The sequence below is a fragment of the Bacillus rossius genome, chromosome 1 (genome assembly GCF_032445375.1).
Source record: "Bacillus rossius redtenbacheri isolate Brsri chromosome 1, Brsri_v3, whole genome shotgun sequence".
Classification (NCBI taxonomy): domain Eukaryota; kingdom Metazoa; phylum Arthropoda; class Insecta; order Phasmatodea; family Bacillidae; genus Bacillus; species Bacillus rossius.
In genome coordinates this window covers 59,369,673-59,391,485 of record NC_086330.1, presented here as the reverse complement: position 1 = coordinate 59,391,485, position 21,813 = coordinate 59,369,673, and the positions used below count along the sequence as shown (strand labels likewise).

The following is a 21,813-nucleotide window of genomic DNA, read 5'->3' as shown; positions in this document are numbered from 1 at the left end:
CTGGCCGGACGCACGAGTCCTAAAGAACCTGGCTGGCCAGACATACGAGCCCTAAAACATCGCCTGGCCGGACACACGAGCCCTAAAGCCCCGTCTAACCAGACACACGAGCCCTAAAACATCGCCTGACTGGACACACGAACCCTAAAGGCCCGGCTGGCCAGACACACGAGCCCTAAAACATCGCCTGACTGGACACACGAACCCTAAAGGCCCGGCTGGCCAGACACACGAGCCCTAAAACATCGCCTGACTGGACACACGAACCCTAAAGGCCCGGCTGGCCAGACACACGAGCCCTAAAACATCGCCTGACTGGACACACGAACCCTAAAGGCCCGGCTGGCCAGACATACAAGCCCTAAAACATCGCCTGGCCGGACACACGAGCCCTAAAGCCCCGTCTAGCCAGACACACGAGCCCTAAAACATCGCCTGACTGGACACACGAACCCTAAAGTCCCGGCTTGCCAGACATACGAGCCCTAAAGAACCGCGGGATTAAAGCCCTAAAGACGCTAAGGGTTACCCTGGCGAGAGTGTCTGCGACAAGAAAGCAGTCGTTGTAAATTTCTTTAATGTCAATGAGTGGTTTTTTGGGGCCAATAATTAACGCTTCTGTGTTGGGAAATATCCTTCAATATATACAATAAAGAGTTTCAAACATTGTTAAATAATCGCCACAGGAAAGTGCTCCTACCTGAAACTTTAATATGCGTAATTACAGGTGACCAACCATAAAATAAATAAGTATTATACTTTTTAAGACCATAGTTGATATGATAAAAAATATATAATTTAATGCAAAATAAAAATCGTTTTTTTATGAAATATATGGTATCTCAATTTGTTTTAATTAGTTACCAACCACGCCACATAAATAATTGCGTAGGTTCTTTATTACTTTTGAAGCCATTTACCAGGTCACAGTTTCCTCGTTCACCTATTATAAGTTAAAATAATAATTATTTACTAATACACACTTTCGCATTGTCGCCAAATTTAAAAACCTTTCAATACTGAAGTTTTTGTTCCAACCTAGTTTATAATGATTCTATATATCTTTGTTTTAGAAACTAATAAAATTATGATTATAAAAATATCTTCATGATTTATATCAGACAATTTTATTCCTCTGAATTTATTTTATTTACATTACTTTTAAAAAGATAGTGGTTTTTCATAGCCTATGTTAATTTGCTGTTGTGTTGTTATGCCCACTCTTGAACTCAAAGTAGAGGAGGAAAACAAAAAGAAAACCAATTCCGCGAGCCTTCGTAGCGTCTTAACGATTACCTATTTATAATACAATTTTATTGCTCTCTATGTTTTTCGTCGTTAGAAGCGCGATCGAGTGAACTCGATGTCTATATGACTCAATGAATGTAACGATAAACATAAAATAGCCCCCTCAGGTTAATATTCACAAACGTGTGCGTAGAAAAGACAACATCATGTGTTCATTTACGCCTCATATACAAACCGTTTAGTATTTATTAAAGATATCTGATTACCAATAGCTGATCAGAACCTTCAACTAATCACAAACGGTTTGTAAAAAGGTTCGTTAACATCAGGATTTCTGCACGACGTTCGAAAGACCAGCTGGGCGGCCACCTTAAGATTTAAAAAAAAAAAACTGGTCCTTCCTTTAACTGCCATTGTTATAAGAATAATTTTTAACACAGGGCACCCATATTTCAAGACAATCAATTGAGCTCAGTAGTACAATTTTTCTAGTAACCAGCAGAGACAAAACTGTTCATTCTCATCATAGCTAATCAAAACAGATACGTTGTAAACACAAACACATTTTTTCAAGTCGGTTGTTCCGCGATGCAGAACTATTTCTGAAGATCCCAACTGAAACATTATCCTAGATACTTTTTATGTTCCTTGAAAGAACAAGGTGTGGAAATAAATTATCCAATCCAGTAGAAAAGTCTGTTTGTAGTTCTTTCCAGCCGGTAAGTCATGCCGATGACGTCATAGAGCAAAACTGAAAATATCGTAGGCGTAGAATTTTGCGGAAAGAGTATGGATCAGGATTACCCGAGATTTTAGTGTGACAATCAATTATTTTTTCAAATCAATTATAAATAAAACTAACTCATAAAAATATATGTGTGGGTTATACTGTATCCTTTCCATCTCAAATTCCTGGCTACGGACCTGTAGTAACTTACCTTTGTTTGATGTATAAACATCTTAGCTCTCGGTAAACGGCATTTGGTAGGAGTAATTTCGTGAATAGAACGGAAGTAGCTTGGAACGGAAATGTGAAACCACGGTACTGCCATTTGTGGAGCGAATCAAATGTATAGAGACAAAGGAAAACTTTATAGTATTTTAATAGTGAATTTTATCTAGATAGGCAGTATTTTAGTAAATTTTCTTGTCGAAATTAAGGTCAAAAGCCGGTGTTCAGTATTTTTTCAAGTCTCTTTCGCTTTTATCGGTGCCGTTTAATTATAGGCCTATATATTTTTAACCTTTCGCTGTGCAAATCGCATGATTCTCTAGTTAAAATAGCTGCTCCGGCAACGAATTCTAGCGGCGGTTGCGGAAACAACTTGTGATTCGCGTCAAGAAACTTAGTTGAAAACACAGTGTTGTGATATTTATCACGCACGGCATTACATTAAATAACGCCACGGTAAACTTGGCATCACGAGTTCTATTTGCAAGGCGAGAACACGCGAGCGAGGCTAGACGTTGGCGCGTCACTGACGGTTCGACGGTCAACTCGCTGACCACAGGACGCGCGCGTGTTTGTTGCCGCTTGCAGTGGAGTGCCTGACGCCGTCGCTGCAGTTCCCCGCCTGGCACGAGATCACGCCCATGATCACGCCGCGCAGCAACTTCGCCTGCGCGGTGCTCGAGGACGCCATCTTCGTCGTCGGCGGGTTCAACGGTAAAAACGAGCTCCGAGCTGTCGTTTATGTACGGAGACCTGTCAAATTCGCGATTTCAAATCCCTAAAGGATAGACTCCTCGATCCTCTACGCACTCGTGCAAATTACATCTGCTGATTGGTTACCGACTCGTAACACCTGTTGACTGGAATGAACGTGATTCGCTAATTCTCCTGTTAAAGATTTTTCATAGGCCCAGACTCCTTCAGATAAACTGTGGCCCAATCACTGAAGCAAAATAATGTCAAAAGTATTTGAACTCTATCCTATCGCGAAATGAATCCGCGAATTTTACAGGTCTCTATTTATGTACTAGTGGTTGAACGAACGAATTAATGAAGTAGGGCTCTGGCCGCTATTCCAAGACACTAAAATAATGGTTTAGGTGTTGAATGTGCTACACCCCTAACCTAACCATGTTCCTAGTGCACGATCGGACACGGTCAGTCCCTTTCTTTTAGGTAACGGATTTCGTTTTACTATCCGATTCCGTTCCATTTACCCCAATTCTTGTGAAAAGCATAACTTTTTCGATGGCGGACCCGCGTCTGGCGCCAATAACTCGTATCATATTCAATTTCGTGAATATCGGGGACGTAACAGGCGTATTGGTCAGTCAAATGTAACTTTATTTTGGCAAAACTACCCTGGAATACATTTTGTACACTTAAATTTTCATAACAAGAATATTCGCAACTTAAATAGTACTTGAGAAAATATGAATAACACCATTTAAATAGTGCAATATTGCTTCTATCTATAGGATTTTTGCCATAACAATTGTATCTATGGTTGCCAAAAGTCCATTAGAATGCTTGGAAACCAGTTAGTTCTAGCCTCACGCGGGGCACCGTTTATTAAAACGGTTGCCGATTGCTTTTCTTAGTGGGATTCGTGGGACACGTTCTCGCATACGGCCCATGGAGACGGTTGAATTCCAACAAGGCAGTTCTTATTCGCTACTTTACACGAACGTCTTGGAATACCGCCCTTAGGGTCTCATCGACATCAAAGTCTTCAGATAGCGTAACACTTAATGAGATACGAATTTGGCATTGACGGAATTCCTTTCGGAGAGGAAGGAGGAGGGTGTACGGAAAAACCAAGAGAAATCCCGTCGTTTTTACGGCAATGTCCACCATGTTTCTTCATTGCGAAAATGAATATTATTGGCTTGACCCCGCTGCGAATGGAACCACTGCAAACTAGTACAAAAGAATTTTGTAATTTTACACATAAATATGGGTTTATTATTTATCCTTGGCAACACTTTAAAGATCTTGGCGAAAGAAAAGTGTTGAAAAAATCGTTTACAGTAAATAAACCGTCAAACTTAAAAACATACTTTTATAATTATTGTCCTGAACACATAACGTAATTATTTTTCTAGAAATGTAATTATTATGAGTATGTAAAGGTTTTGTAAAGATTGATAATTGCATACATGATACTTGTTTTCGGTAAGTTTTGAAGCAAATATTCAAGTGTAAAAAATTTATATATAATAATGTTTAGCTACCTAAACTATTTTTTCCATGTTTTCACGCCTGGAAACTGCACAATACTTATATAATACATGTCACTTGCTGACATATGTCTTCTGGAACTAAAAAGAATGAAATCGAACACAGTGAATGAGTCCAAGCCGTTATCGTCAGTGATGAGGGTGGGTTGGCGCGGTGGTAGTACGCTGGGTTCGCACCCCTGTCTAGGCTTCCCTGAATTGGTTTTTCCATGCACTGTAAACGTCTTTTGTAAATGAAACAGAAATATTCGTCCAAACTTAAAAATAGTTGTAAATTTGTACATTTACATAGAAACAACTGCATCACTACAAAATAGTGTTCGCGGTGATGCAGGGTTCGTATTATTACCTGGGAATTTATGCTTTTGTGTTTCCCAGTACCTCAAATAGTTAAAGTTGTTTGTAAACCGTTTTCTGGATATCATTCCAGTAGCAACTGCACACATTTTTAAGCATTATAAAACAAAATAATGTCAGTTTATTGAATATTCAATTATATTTTGCATGGTTTAAAAATACACAGTAGTATCCCGAACAACGTATTTCATATATGCAGAAATAATGACAGCCATGTGTTGTACAAAGTTACAATAGTATTACAAACTATTTCTTAGCAACTGGTTTCCAAAGGAATCTTTAGTCAAAGTATAGAAAATATTTTTTCTGCTTGATTTACAAGGATAACATTCGACAGATTCTCTAAATTCTCCTCGATGTAAGCAATATTGCTGATACCTCTACCAATGATTTTGGTCTGTGTCGTTGCTGTTAGTGTCTCTAATTGCTACGCTATTAACGAGACTTTGATCCCATTGTAATCTTACAAATACATTCTTAATTACATGAAAGAATGTCGATAATAGAATGTCCCAGTTTCAAAAGGATATTTGTAACATTTTAATTTGTATTATTTAGAACAAATCATACATCAAAGTTAAGGTAAATTAATATGTTTTTTCTTACGAATGTTCAATATATGCACTTTCAGTTATACGGTGTACATCCAACCTAAAGTCCGATTATGCCCACACTTTGGTTAACAAGTCCGGAGTAATGGAAGCAAAAGCCTCTTCAGTTCTGTGTCTCAACTCTAAAAAATCATTAGGTAGTGGTGGAAAGTAGACACGATCTTTTATACAGCACTAAAGAAAAAAACGCACGTTGTTATGTCAGGCGACAGTAAAGGCCAGCGAAAAAAAAAAAAAAAGAGCTCTGTCGTCTCGAATTGCCTATACCATAGGCGGATATTTTTTACCACATGGGGGATCACAATTAAACTTTAAACGAAACGCACGTTCAGCTGAAATTACATATTAACTCTTAGCAAATTTCAGATTACAAAACAATTTACGCTCAAGAGTTGTCATTTTGCGTAGATGGCGCTGCAAGCGAGAAAACAACAAAGCAGTACTCGCGTAGCCGCTTATCTAAAAAGGTTTGAGTTACTCCTTAATTATGACCTTGAACCAACACTTTTCATTGCTTACAATTGATACTTTAAACATTTATAACTGGGACATTCTTTTATGTACTGTATAACAGAGTAAATTCTGCGATACATTCCTGTGGAATGTATAAAATATTATAAATATATCTCAACAATGAATCTTTTTATAGCCTCCAAACATATCATACACATGATTTATAAGTATACATTTTGTATGTTCCACTTAAGTGTGTTACAAAATTTTCAGTTATATTATTGTGAATATAAAATAAAAATTTTCGGTACCATGTATTCTAAAAATTTCTTTGTTGTCTAAATGAATAAATCATTGTATATAGTGTATTGAAACAATTGTAAACAATTCTAACATTTCTAAGTGGTTTTTTAGCTAAGAAGGTTTAAATATATGAAACTTTTTGTTCATATATGTCAGCAATAACAAGTAGAAGACATTCTATATTTTTAAGTTTAGTATTGTGCAGTTGTTTTCAAAACGTTTAGATGATATTTAATCCTAAATTGTGTATTAAAAAAACACGTCTAAATCTGTGGGTACATACGAACGACATGTAGAAGAGGCGGAAACGACAATGAACCTTTATTCTAAATTATTTTCTCAGTTAATGTGCAATGAAAACAGTGAACCGCGGCTATGTAGAACACCAAATCGGCAACTTTCCAGTCTTATAAGTGCGCGATGAACACATAATGGTTCACGCTACCTGTTCGTTGTTCTGCACAGCAGTTACGTGGGTCGTCTGGGTTCAATAGCCTGCATTACATTTATTAAGCACGCCGATGTGTCCATTTGTAACACGAGCGAACGCCACCACACTCGTGTATAGCTCCGTCGCAGAACACAACTATTGCGCGACACCAACTTCTTTGTCAGTCCCAAAGTCAAATTCAAGTTCTTAAAATGTTCGCTGAGGCTAGGGATTAGCAAACATCGACTTTAAGGCAAACTATATTGACTGCTATAGCTTTCAAAACTTTAAAGTGTCCCAGTCACAGTAAAAGGCAAAAAAAAAAAAAAACCTGCTGATGTGCAAAGAGATACGTGTCCAATCATACTATAGCTAAGAAAATATTTTATAAAAGCCAAAAAGTTTTTGATGGCTTCCCAAGCTCTTAAAATGGCTGTCAAATGAAAACGAGTTCAAAAGTAGTCCCAGTAAAAGTCAAAACGGCTCATTCCACGAAGTGAGGCACCAAATACATAATTACTTGCACTGTAGTTGCAGCAGCTTATAACGACAGGCTCAAACACAGCTATCTGAAGCGGGCTGGTGAACAAACACAGCACGAACTACCACAGCCGATGCGTGCAATAATTTTAAGTTAGTTCCAACACTCGCCAAACACAACCCGATACCAGGCTGTAAGCGCATGATGACGCAGCGACTCTGCAGTCCTCCAAGTCTTGAGCGCAACCTCCGCTCATGATGGTAACAGCTCGGCCTCAGCAGTGAAAGTCCACAGCCCAAACTGTCTCGCGTGCAAGTCCCGCGCGTGGCGAGCGCCGCAGCAAAAGTTCAGGCTCTACGCGCCGGTGGCGCCGTGCAGTGGCGGGGAAACGAAACACGCACCAATGCCGATAGTTTCGGTACGCTGACAGCTGGGTGGCGGAATTTATCGGTAGACTCAGGCACAACAATAGTACCGTTCCAAATAAGTAAAAATAAATTTACGTAGGGTGACGAATTAATAAATTAAACAGAACTTAACGCACGCCTCAAGTTATTTAAAATACTCAATTTCCATTATATATATATATGTATATATATATATATATAAACTTGCAAAATGGTGTTGTTTTTTTCCATGAACGATCGGCCAACTTCGGAGAACTTAGGAAGTGTTATCTTTAAAAGATTTGTGCAATGGGAGTGCATGACTTGATGTAAGTTTTTGGACATACGCCATTGCTAAGAACTTTTTCTGTTGAAGAAAAACTAATAAATAAAATAAATAAATAAATAAAACAAAAAAGACAAAAAACATACAAAATTAAGCAAACAATTGCTGTTGTCAACAAGGATATGAACACCACAAAATATTCCGAAACAGGAATTTGGTCAACAAACAAAGAAAAACAAAGAAAACTGTACTAAGAGAACGAAAAAAAAAACACAAATGATGACAACACAAAAATATTCAACCCAAAATAATTCAGCTCAACAGTTGAAACGAGACAAAAACACGACAAAACGAAAAGACAAACAAACACAATAGTTTTACCAAAACAGATCATTTGTGGTTTTTTTTTTTCGTTCTCTTAGTACAATTTTCTTTGTTTTTCTTTGTTTGTTGAACATATTCCTGTTTCGGAATATGTTGTGGTGTTCATATCCTTGTTGACAACAGCAATTGTTTGCTTAATTTTGTGTGTTTTTTTGTCTTTTTTGGTTTTTATTTATTTATTTATTTATTTATTAGTTTTTCTTCAACAGAAAAAGTTCTTAGCAATGGCGTATGTCCAAAAACTTACATCAAGTCAACTAAGGAAGTGTTCGGGCGTGGCTCTCATCCTTGTGAACTGTTAAGGCTTCTCGTCGGGGATCCCGCGTGGCCACGCTCAGGATGGGTGCATGGGCTAGTGAACTGCGGGGCGTGACTGCCCATCGCCGCGGCACACAAGCACATCCGCAGTCAGGGCCCCCGCCTACCTGACACACACACGGTGCGCAGAGCGTCAGGAAGAACAGCGCGATTTGAAAACTACTCAAGATATCCGAGTGGGATCTGTTTACGAAAAACTGTTAGGAATTTGCTAAGGTTCGGAAAGTAGTTTTGTTTCTGGATTAAGTTTTTAAATTGGGTTTTGAGATGTGTTAAAATGGCTTTATCTTCACTTCTCCGCCGTGAAATGTTACGATCGCCGTTCCAAATTTCATAGTTGTCCTGTTCACAACGAGACGACGGCGCGCCTGTTTAGAGCCTTGCGCTTAGAGGCGATGCCGCGCTAGAGGCACCAGCGAACATCGCGCTTATCATCCCGCCTCACTAACACAAATACACCCCGAAGATAAATAATTACAACATTATGCCTCAAAAAGCTTCCGAAGTGCAACTATTTAAAGGAAAGTAAGAACCACGGAGAATACATCCTTAAGGACGAATTTACTATTGAAAATTTTTAAGAACTATTATCGTGTAACCCATGAACAGGCGTGCAATACTTCAAGGCATATGGGAACTAAAGAAAAACTAGATGTATTTTTAATGTAAGATATTTATTAATTCCCTACAATTTAAAAAAAAAATGTTAAATAGTGGAAAAACCTAAATTGTAATGCAAAATTATAGGTAAGGAAAAAAATTAAGTAATAAAAAGTACAGTTTCACAATATATTATATTATCTCTTTTCAGTTTGCAGAATACTGAGTTCTGAAATTGACTAAAGTATCACTTTCTTCTCGGTCTTATGATGGAACTCCTGTAAAGAAGACTGGTGAAAACTGTGACTTGAGTTCGGAACTACGCAGATCACGCAAGCGCTGAAACTAGGTCACTTCACCTGCGTGCGAACATTCACTGTTGCAATCATTTACGAGTTCCACATAAACCTTTGATGAGTCACCTCACCTCGCCGAACTGCGCCTCAACTAGCGCCCGGCCTTAAGGCCCTGTCATACTGTGAAATTTGCGCTTCCAAAAACTCCCAATATGATGTGTCAAATAAAGTTAGAAAGTTATTACGTCACATAAAACGTCGCAGGCGCAGCCATGTTTTTTTGACATGTTGGATGACTTGACGATTCCATCAAAAAATTTTCATATAGAACGGGTTCTAAAATATGTTGGATGTTGGATGCAATCGGCCAATCAAAATCGTGCCTAGCGAAAACAGAGATGATATCCATTTCGATCACAACAATTCTTTTTTTTTTAAAAAAGGGAAAAACACATGGGCGATTAGAGTAGTTATTAAAGTTAAATAACTAAAATAATGTTTATATGAATGAGGTATGCAAAAACACCTTATGAGCAAAAATTAAATAATTTTTCTGTTACTATAAAAAAAATCACGTATAATTTATTTTATTGAGTACCTAACAATTTTATTGTGAATTGAAATCATGAATGTTTAAAAAAAATACACACATATATATTTATTTATTCATATAATAACTTCAACAATTCCGAACAACATGGTAATGCATCATTAATTTATAAAATTGAGATAACAGGTAAATGTTTGTGACAGCTAAGACCAAAAATAAACTTTGATAGTGTGACATGATTATCAAACATATTTCAAGATATCTGTGCAAATTTCTTTGACAGAGTAATGTCGAAAACAGTTTTCCGTCCAATGATACCCCTCCAACAATATTGACAAATATATTGGAGACAAAAGTTGACAGTGTGACAGGGCGGTTATAATTGTTACTCAAAAGAACTTCCAATGGCGTCCGCGAAGTGTGTAGAGATGGACATACATTCGCGTACCGTTCGCGAACCGCTAGTTCTCGTGATCGGGCCAATGTCTGCAACCCCGGATAGCTTGTGTGCCGCTAGTTCTCGTGATCGGGCCGATGTCTGCAACCCCCGATAGCTTGCATGCCGCTAGTTCTCGTGATCGGGCCGATGTCTGCAACCCCGGATAGCTTGTGTGCCGCTAGTTATCGTGATCGGGCCGATGTCTGCAACCCCGGATAGCTTGCATGCCGCTAGTTCTCGTGATCGGGCCGATGTCTGCAACCCCGGATAGCTTGCATGCCGCTAGTTCTCGTGATCGGGCCGATGTCTGCAACCCCGGATAGCTTGTGTGCCGCTAGTTCTCGTGATCAGGCCGATGTCTGCAACCCCGGATAGCTTGCATGCCGCTAGTTCTCGTGATCGGGCCGATGTCTGCAACTCCGGACAGCTTGTGTGCCGCTAGTTCTCGTGATCGGGCCGATGTCTGCAACCCCGGATAGCTTGCATGCCGCTAGTTTTCGTGACGGGCCGATGTCTGCAACTCCGGACAGCTTGTGTGCCGCTAGTTCTCGTGATCGGGCCGATGTCTGCAACCGCGGATAGCTTGCATGCCGCTAGTTCTCGTGATCGGGCCGATGTCTGCAACCCCGGATAGCTTGTGTGCCGCTAGTTTTCGTGACGGGCCGATGTCTGCAACTCCGGACAGCTTGTGTACCGCTAATCGCGTGATCGGGCCGATGTCTGCAACCCCGGATAGCTTGTGTGCCGCTAGTTTTCGTGACGGGCCGATGTCTGCAACTCCGGACAGCTTGTGTGCCGCTAATCTCGTGATCGGGCCGATGTCTGCAACTCCGGACAGCTTGTGTGCCGCTAATCTCGTGATCGGGCCGATGTCTGCAACCTCGGATAGCTTGCATGCCGCTAGTTCTCGTGATCGGGCCGTTGTCTGCAACCCCGGATAGCTTGCATGCCGCTAGTTCTCGTGATCGGGCCGATGTCTGCAACCCCGGATAGCTTGTGTGCCGCTAGTTTTCGTGACGGGCCGATGTCTGCAAACTCCGGACAGCTTGTGTGCCGCTAGTTCTCGTGATCGGGCCGATGTCTGCAACCCCGGATAGCTTGCATGCCGCTAGTTCTCGTGATCGGGCCGATGTCTGCAACCCCGGATAGCTTGTGTGCCGCTAGTTTTCGTGACGGGCCGATGTCTGCAACTCCGGACAGCTTGTGTGCCGCTAATCTCGTGATCGGGCCGATGTCTGCAACTCCGGACAGCTTGTGTGCCGCTAATCTCGTGATCGGGCCGATGTCTGCAACCTCGGATAGCTTGCATGCCGCTAGTTCTCGTGATCGGGCCGTTGTCTGCAACCCCGGATAGCTTGCATGCCGCTAGTTCTCGTGATCGGGCCGATGTCTGCAACCCCGGATAGCTTGCATGCCGCTAGTTCTCGTGATCGGGCCGATCTCTGCAACCCCGGATAGCTTGCATGCCGCTAGTTCTCGTGATCGGGCCGATCTCTGCAACCCCGGATAGCTTGCATGCCGCTAGTTCTCGTGATCGGGCCGATGTCTGCAACCCCGGATAGCTTGCATGCCGCTAGTTCTCGTGATCGGGCCGATGTCTGCAACCCCGGATAGCTTGCATGCCGCTAGTTCTCGTGATCGGGCCGATGTCTGCAACCCCGGATAGCTTGTGTGCCGCTAGTTTTCGTGACGGGCCGATGTCTGCAACTCCGGACAGCTTGCATGCCGCTAATCTCGTGATCGGGCCGATGTCTGCAACTCCGGACAGCTTGTGTGCCGCTAATCTCGTGATCGGGCCGATCTCTGCAACCCCGGATAGCTTGCATGCCGCTAGTTCTCGTGATCGGGCCGATGTCTGCAACCCCGGATAGCTTGTGTGCCGCTAGTTTTCGTGACGGGCCGATGTCTGCAACTCCGGACAGCTTGCATGCCGCTAATCTCGTGATCGGGCCGATGTCTGCAACTCCGGACAGCTTGTGTGCCGCTAATCTCGTGATCGGGCCGATCTCTGCAACCCCGGATAGCTTGCATGCCGCTAGTTCTCGTGATCGGGCCGATCTCTGCAACCCCGGATAGCTTGCATGCCGCTAGTTCTCGTGATCGGGCCGATGTCTGCAACTCCGGACAGCTTGTGTGCCGCTAGTTCTCGTGATCGGGCCGATGTCTGCAACCCCAGACAGCTTGTGTGCCGCTTGTTTTCGTGATCGGGCCGATGTCTGCAACCCCGGACAGCTTGTTTGCCGCTTGTTTTTGTGACGGGCCGATGTCTGCAACTCCGGACAGCTTGTGTGCCGCTAGTTTTCGTGACAGGCCGATGTCTGCAACCCCAGACAGCTTGTGTGCCGCTAGTTTTCGTGTTGGGCCGATGTCTGCAATATCGGACAGCTAGCGTGCCGCTAGTTCTCGTGATCTGGCAGCCGATCAGCTTACGAACCCTCGTGGCGAACCGCCTGCTGTTGGTTTTCCTGACGGACGCAGACTATCTCATTTCTCTGGGGCACGGCGTAGCGTGCAGTTACTTGGGTTTTCTTTCTGCTCGCTATGCTCCTTTTCCATCGTTTATTTTACTTTTTTAGAAGTTGTTTTTGTTTCACCGTAAAGTATTTAAGCGAGATCAGGCCTTGCCTTCATGATTATTTCATCCTTTTGCTTTAATTATATTTGACCTATTTTTCACCATTTTTACACGTAAGGCATAAATCATATCTGTTAGAACTTCTTTACCTTGTTGCAACATCGTATTTTATAGCATTTTATAGTCTGTAAGCGCAGCGATGTAATATGTTATTTCACGCGGGCAACTACAACTACCATAATAATCACACCAGTTGAAAAGAGTTGACTTCAACAAGTAACAATATTTATGCCCTATGTCATATGAAATAAATATATTAGTTTAGAGACCTTATTGCAGGCTGTATAAAAATAATTGAAATTCTGAGATGACATGACCTATCACTATTATGGTGTGTTTAGAAGCCGATTTACTGATTGATGGATACTGATAGAAATGTATATTAATAAAAAAATCGTATATAAACTCTAAAATCATAAAATAATAATAAATTAATACATTTAAAATTTTTAAATAAGACGCCTGGAGTGAAATATTGTCTAAGTCGGAAATATCTGCGGACAAATATAAAAAAGAGATGAATTATTTACTGGCTTCTAATCAGTGTGAGAAGAACGAAATAATAAATGGGAAGGGTGAATGAAGATGTGAAATATAAAATATAGTAAATAACCCGTGGTTTCGCTCGCATAATTTCAGGATTTGAAGTTTTATCATTGTAAGAAAAGTATCTGATTTACAAACATTTTTACTTAAGAAATATACACATTAAACTGGCACGTGTAATAAAGATTTAATTCGTAACAAAACTGTATAATAATTATATTTACTTAAGTCGTTAAACGTAACCTATTTTTTATTTTATTTTAGAATATATAAAGTCTCTAATTCCATCACGGTGTCGATCGATGTATATATCTGTTTGTTTGTTTTATTGACGATTGCGCCAAACGATAGGGCGTTTTAATTTCTATGCAGCACTGTCTATAACGAAGTTAAAATCTAAACTGTTATTAGCGCGGTTAGTTCGCTAGCCGCCGGGCGCTTTACTAAGCGCATGGGTCTAGTCAAGGAGGATAGGAAGTTGCCAGACCTTACTTTATGACCGTGTAGTGGACGTACAGAAATGAAACACTCACTGTTTGGATGGCTGAGTCTTACCGACTATGTTTTTATTTCATCAAATTATTCACCCACTTTTATTATGTTTTATGGATTTATTTTCACAATTATATTTAGCCTATGTGTATATCCATTTTATTATTTTGTTCGTTTGAAGATTATGTAATACATGGAACATCCCTGCCGAGTTTTAAGTCTGTAGGACATACAATTAAAAAAATTAATTAATTTTAACGCCCCCACAAAATTTGGTAGAAATTATTGTTGAAGTACGTGAATTTTGAAATTTAACGTTCCTGAATCTCTCCTTAAGACCTTATATTTATAAAATTATTTCTTATCGGATGTCTAAGTAAAAAAATTATTGTACGTGCCAAATTTCAAGTCTGTAGGTCTTACAGTTCCGGAGAATTTGTGATGGGTTTTTCAGTCATTGGGTGATATTTCGCTTACAATGATTTGATTGACCATTAACCACCTGGAACTACAGCTGAATTTCATGAGAGTGGTTGGATGCAAAAATATATTTTCGTTGCTTGGTTTAAGAGGTTCGTGGCTTTCACTAATCCTAAAGCTAAAAAGCCAGTTCTCCTCCTGCTTGACGGACATGCAAAACACACAAAAAGTTTAGATTTAGTTTTATAAGCACGTCAACATTATGTGGTTATCATATGCTTTCCTCCTCATTGCACACATCGCATGCAGCCACTGGATGTGGTTTTAATGGTACCCCTTAGCCAGTTTTATGCACAAGAAGTTGACACGTGGCTACTGCAGCATCCTGGTCGTTCTGTCTCTGAGAAGCAAGTTGCTGAGCTTTATGAAAAAGCCTTCATGAGAGCTGGGTTGATGCAGACTGCTGTGAATGGATTTCTGGTAACTGTAATTCATCCACTGGACCCAAATGTATTTCCCGACTACCTTTTAGAACCATCATGCACAACAGAAAGACCTAGCCCTGCTGAAACACCTTCTGCAGTTCAATAAAAAGTAGTCCCTCGCCAACAAGGGGAAAAACCAGCTAGAGAGATTATTCAAGCTTCTATTACCGAACCAGGATCATCAATAGAAAAAAAAGTGTTTGAACTACAGTATCGCTTCTACAAACGATCTGGTGAAAATCCCTCAAGCTGATAGAAACATTAACAATAGTCGCAGATGTGGGAGAACTGCAGTGTTGACTTCCACTCCTTATAAGGATGAACTAGCTACAGATCTCGTGACCAAAGAAAAGAAACTCGAGGCAAACAAGAAGAGGACTTGTAATGAAGGGAAACATCGCAATGTTTCGAAGAAATTGAAAGCAGTGTCGTACAAATTATTTGGTGAATCATCAAAGTCGAAAACACAGGACTCTAGTTCAAGCTCTGATGAAGAGAGTGATACTTCATGCTTGTATTGCAATGAACTTTTTTTCCAGCTCTGTGGCCCAAGAAGGTTGGAATCAGTGTGTTCAGTGCAAAAACTGGGCCTATGAATTTTGTAGTTGGGTTGATAAACTGGATGATGTTTACATTCGTGACTATTGCCATTAGAAACTTTTGTGAAAAGCGAAATACTTTTAATTTGGTTTGTTTGTATCAATCACTTAGCACTTTATTTCAATAATTTAAATTATATTAAAGATTTGAATTTATTTGTAAGCTTTTTAATAAGTGTGTGTGTGCGCGCGCTCGCTCCAAATATCATTTTCCATGCGCTGTCGCCCAATATAGCAGGCTGTAAAGTGCAAATTTTGGTTCATCAACTTTTAGTGAAAATTGTAAAATATATATTTTTTTGCTATTGACATTGAAACTTTTTTAAAGAATAGCCAATGATAATAATACATTAAAAATCTATTTCAACAAATATATAATATAAAAAGGAATTTTCCATCCTTCGTCGTAAAATTTATATTTTATATTATGATTAACTTAACTACAGGATTCATTGTATCTACTACCCTATATTATCATACCGGTTGGACAAAATGGGGAAAAATACACTTATTTAAAAAATTATTTCTTTGGAAAAATTAAAGCAGTAAAAAATTCTTTATATGAGTTATTAATTAGCAGAACATTTAAAGTTTATTTAGGGGCAGAGAAAATTCACTTCACAGTTTTAAATTACTCACAACATTCAATTTACTTTGCATCTCCCCATTTTGTCCAACTTTCTCCTACATTATTAAGCTAACCTGGATAAAAATAACTACCAAGACCAGACTGTGAAAACACGTTTGAGATACGAGATACGAAATTGATAATTAAAATTACAAGCAAGTCTAAAAATTTTATCACATAAAGAAGTTAACATAATTTTATGTTTCACAAATTTAACACTGAATTAAATAAACACCTATTATTACAGACTATAAAAAAATCATATACGGAAAAGGTTTCACAATTATCTTATATTTTTCCCTTAGCTTAAATAATAAATTAAAAAAATTGTAACTAATTAACAATTAACAATGTGAATACTATCCTTAAAAGACTATGACATTCTCTAATAAATGTTCGTACGTTTATGCTCTCTCTACATGTCCTGTATGTACCCACAGTACCCACAGTATCGACGGTCATTGTAAAGTGCTGGCCCAAAGTCTTGCGAGCTGCCTGCACAGTTGTAAAGAGGGTGAGGGGTTAACCGCTAAGGGAAGAAAGGAAGGGAATACGTATAGGTAGAGCGTAGCCAAGGAGGCTTAAGAAAGGTAGTATCCTTATTTATTTTAACTAGAGTGTTTCGTGTTTTTGCACATGTTTCCAAAAAATTTCATGCCTTATTAAATTATTGTTTATGAAAATAAAGACAAAGTTTTGTGTCAGCCTTAGCATGTACTGAAAGCATGAAAATAAGTGACATATATACGGTTTTGAGTTTACAGTTCGTATGCAGCCCACGTCTTAAATCTCTTTACTTTCATAGAAACATTAATAAATCATTAAAAATTGAGATTTCCTTAAACCCTGAAATACTCGGGTTTAAGTTAGTAGTGGGAAATTTATTTGTATTTATTTAATGAGTGGTTAACTAAAAATAAAGAGTTTTATGGTGAAGGCTACATATGAATAGTTAATTTAAAAGATATACCTTATGTTCAATGCTTTCAGTACATTTTAAGATCCACGTAAAATTTTAGTTATAATTCATAAAATGACAATAAATATAGACATAAGTAGAAAAAAATGTATTCCAAATAAATATGAACTAATTAAAAATAAGTTGTAAAAAAAACAGGAAATATTAACAGCACAATAATTTAGGCTACTACCGCCCCAAAAATCTTCTGGACGCGGCATTTTCTTCCAATGGTCTACCCTTTCAAAATATGTCAACGACCTATTGCTTAGCGAACAATACGTATTCACATGCACCAGCATTATAACTATCGTTGATGTTTTTAGAATAGTTGTTGTGTAACAGGTTTGTGCAGTTTATTCATTATTTTTTTTAGCTTTTTTTGCTCGGACGGTCTGCTCCAAATGAGGCCAGCTTTATAAACTATGCAACGAACCCAAAGATGCAAATACGTAAAACGTGATCAATGCAACAAAATCACGGCCGTACTGTGTTACTGAAGTCGCAATACGTCATAGATCTCACATCTTCAAATTGTGTAACAGTAGAAAACGATTTTCTTCCCCCGGGTCCCTTTTGTTAGTTCAGTTTATCATAAAAACACTTATAACTGTCGATAAATTTATTTTAAAATGTTTTTCCTTTCACTGTGCGAATGTATGACAATTAAAAACGTCATGTGTATAACAAAAATAAATGGTGGTCTTTGCACATATTACGTATGAGACTTTAAAAGTCTTCAAGACACTTCAATTCAAATATGGGAGCCGGAAACGCAAGCCACAAAGGCAAGAAGTTGAAGGTTGGCCGATGCTTGCGTTGCATTGTTCCGTATTGAGTAGTTTATAGACGAGTATTTTAAAACGCCGTTGTTGAGCTTTTAGCGTTTGCTTTCTTCGTTTTATCTGTAGTTTACAAACCTGGCATAACCACGAAGCCGCAGCTCGCAAGACGTTTCGGCCCGCATCGTAGATGTAGCTTGCCTGCAATCCTTTTATTCACGTGTTGGCGTTCGCGGCGCGTTTTCAAACTGTATTGGTTCAAATGAGATCTTTTATCCGTGGTAGAGCGTTGCAAACGCTGAGCTTTGTTGACTAGAAAGCTGGTACTTACGATATGTAACGTTTCCTTTTATTCACAGTGCTGCGGTCCACCGTGCGCTCACAGGGTTGCCAACCCCGTCACTTCTGCTTGATGTTTGGTGTGGAAATTTACTGAGAAGCATGTCAGTGCAAAATCAGTACATTTTATTTAGAATGTTTTATTTAGGAGGTAAAATTGAGGCCGTGTGTATGGAATACTCGCCTACGAAGTCTATAGGAAAGAAAAAAGGAATTTAAGAAGCAGCAGTGGTTGGCATCACTGCATTGGAAGTAACGCCCTCAAAGTTGTCAGTAGCATCCACGCATGCAAACGCGTGAATAAAAGGACACCAGCGGCAAACGGACACATGAACAAAGGCAATCTGGTCGTCGACGCACACACGGCGGGAATCGCACGGATCGGGCTTGAGAATTATTTACGTTGCATTGAACGTCTCCGCATCGTTCGTATCGGACGTCGGAAAAGTGCCAATGGAAATCTGCGAGAGAATCCGTGCGGTCGTACAATGCGGATAACTTCATCTTCCACCTGCTCCCTCGGAGTCCTTCTTGCAATTTGAAAGGGGAAGGGGAAAAGGGGTTTTGTGGTTTCTTTTGAATCGGCCATTTCCACTCTCAGCTGGCTATCAGTATCATTTAGTTATGGATCGCTCCTCGTACAGTTGTCATTGCGCAACAATATGAGGAGTTGCATAACCTACGCAAACCACAGAACTCTAACCATGAACGAAGTTACAACGTCTCGAAAGAAACTGGAAGCTTGTTTCGTCCCTGTCCATATTTTTCTGACAAAAAGCAACTGACGACTACTCCTTCCTTACTATCAAAAAATAATGTTCTTTTTTCAAAAAATAATAATAATAATACACACAATTGGGAAAAGGGAAATTAAATTTTCATTTTCTTTTAATTTTCATTATCTTTTAGCTGGTCAATATCTATTTCAATTCACGATTTCGTTTCGAGAAAATAAAATAGCCAAACGTTTTTTTTTTGCCACGTTTAATTACACGGAAAAATTGACCGGACGATAAATTATCAAGTAATAATAACCAGAATATTTTACTAATAAATTGGCAAAACCATCGTTGAAATTTTAATACGTAATGTGGTTTGCAAGAGTAAAAATTTTTCAAATGTTCAGGGGGAGCACAAAGACCTGGACTTGGTGAAGCCGAGTCTCACAGTTCTACCGTCGACTCCAGCGCATCCCCAGTCAGTGGCAGATAAAAGAATTTGTAAAAAGAATATTGTGTTTGAAACGGTATGGTTGCGCGCGCAGCCTCTCGCAAGCCCGACCCGCGCGCGCGCCGACCCGCGTGTGCGCCGTGCGACGCGGCGAGAGGGCGCCTAGCGAACGGCATGGCAGAAACCTTGCTAGCAGGCACGACGACGGTGCCGCACGTGGAGAGCTTCGACTCGAGGGGCGGCCAGTGGCGGCCGCGCGCGCCCATGAACCTCAACCGCAGCGCGCTGACGGCGTGCGTGCTGAGCGGGCTGCCCAACTGCAGGGAGTTCTCGTACCTGTCCAAGGTGTCGCAGCTGGGGCAGGGCTGCTCCTGCGACCAGCCGTCCGCCTGAGGTACGAGCGACCACCGAGGTTAAACAGGGAGTCCGCCATTAAAACCTTTAAGGCTGTTTCAACAACATTTTGAATTATTGAAGAGTCTTTATCTGAACAACTATTTTGATTGATATTCAAAAGAAAGAGACTACCCAAATTTATTTTTAAAAATAATTAATATTGACTGTCTTTCTCCTTTAATATATATATATTCGAAATGTGTTTCTCATGTTATATATATATAGGTGTATATATATATATATATATATATATATATATATATACACACACACATCTAAAATTTTAATGATATGTGTAATTCCCTTAATCTTACTTACATTTTAAGTCAAAATTTTTAAGTTCTTGAGTAATCAATATTTCAGGATTACAGAGAATAGAATGCGACATTACATTTTATTACATAGCACACTCCAACGCAGGACAGCTCTTCATGAATTTTGTGCAATAAATGTGCCATTTTTGCCATACCAGACGATAGCAGCACGTAAGTGAAGTATTAATTTTGTATTTGTTTAACTTGTAACGATACCAACTTAATACTATATATATATATATACTCTCAACAGACTATCTCCACTTGCGTTACACAAATTTACTGTGAAAATACGGTAAATATTTACAATCGCGGTAGATGCCAAAAAAAATGCTAAAAATCTGAAAATACTTTTATTCTGTGCCCTTTCACTTCCTCTTTTCAAAACAACCGGCGGAGGTAAGAAATTCCAAATACTTTAGGAGATATCGAATTTTTTAATTTCATCATATGTAGAGTCGCGGTATATGCCAAAAAAAATGCTAAACATCTGAAAATACCTTTATTATATGCTCTTCAACTTCCTATTTTCATTAAAAGCGGCGGAGATTAGAAATTCCAAATACTTTAGGAGATATCGAATTTTTAAATTTCAGCACAAAACCAGCGCATTCCTGTGGCGTGCGTGCACCATTGTTTCTTGTTTACGTACGAGTATCTATTTTTTTATTGGATAATGATGTCACGTGATTGTTCGTGATAGGCCAGAATTCAAATGAACTAATACGTGATTATTTAGTTCAATTATTGTTTAAAACGGTGTTTAATTACCGCCTCCAACTTACGTGAGTTTTTAACGTTTCTAATTTTAAAGTCTTATTTGTTATTTTGATATTGTTGCGCAAGTAATAAGTAACAAAAAAATTTACGTGAGTTGTTACTGTACATCCTTTGTTACGGGTTTGTTAGGTAAGGTCAGTTACATTATAAATAATTTAAAACTAAAGAATAATTAAAATTAATTCACATTATTTTTAATATCACCTTAGTTTTAAAGTATTTATAATGTAACTGACCTGACCTAATCGACCATTTTAGTTTACTGTTCACCCTCTGTCCGGGTTTGTTTGGTCAGGTCAGTTACATTATAAATATTTTAAAACTAAACATCCATTAAAATTAATTCACAAAAAAATTTTTAATGTCGGCTAAGTTTGAAAGTATTAATAATGTAACTGACCTGACCTAATCAACCATTTTATTAATTACGCATTCACGATTCACGTATTCACGAACACACGGCAAAATAACAAAAATGGCGCCGCTCGAATGGTTCCACAGGTCTTGTATTGCAAAATTAAAAAATTCGATATCTCCTAAAGTATTTGGAATTTCTTATCTCCGCCGCTTTTAATGAAAAGAGGAAGTTGAAGAGCATATGATAAAGGTATTTTAGGATTTTTTACATTTTTTTTTGGCATCTACCGCGACTCTACATATCATGAAATTAAAAAATTCGATATCTCCTAAAGTATTTGGAATTTCTTATCTCCGCCGGTTGATTTGAAAAGAGGAAGTGAAAGAGCATAGAATAAAAGTATTTTCGGATTTTTAGCATTTTTTTGGCATCTACCGCGATTGTAAATATTTACCGAAAATACATATTCCTGTTTTATAATTTCTTAAAATATTTGGAGAAAAAATGTCAGTGGATAATTAAATAATAAAAAAAAAATTATTGTCGTCTCTCACTATGCCCCCGGGTTAATTGTCGC

General features: G+C 39.2%; 1 protein-coding gene across 1 annotated transcript in view; it reads left to right on the top strand.

Annotated features, from left to right (window-relative positions):
• Positions 1–19,781, top strand: part of LOC134528500 (kelch-like protein 10) — a 39,234-nt gene extending 19,453 nt beyond the window's left edge. Inside the window, exons 8-9 of the mRNA XM_063362212.1 lie at positions 2,789–2,914; positions 19,585–19,781. Of these exons, the coding sequence (XP_063218282.1) occupies positions 2,789–2,914; positions 19,585–19,781 (323 nt within the window). The remainder of the gene's footprint in view (positions 1–2,788; positions 2,915–19,584) is intronic.
• The last annotated feature ends 2,032 nt before the right edge of the window (positions 19,782–21,813 follow it).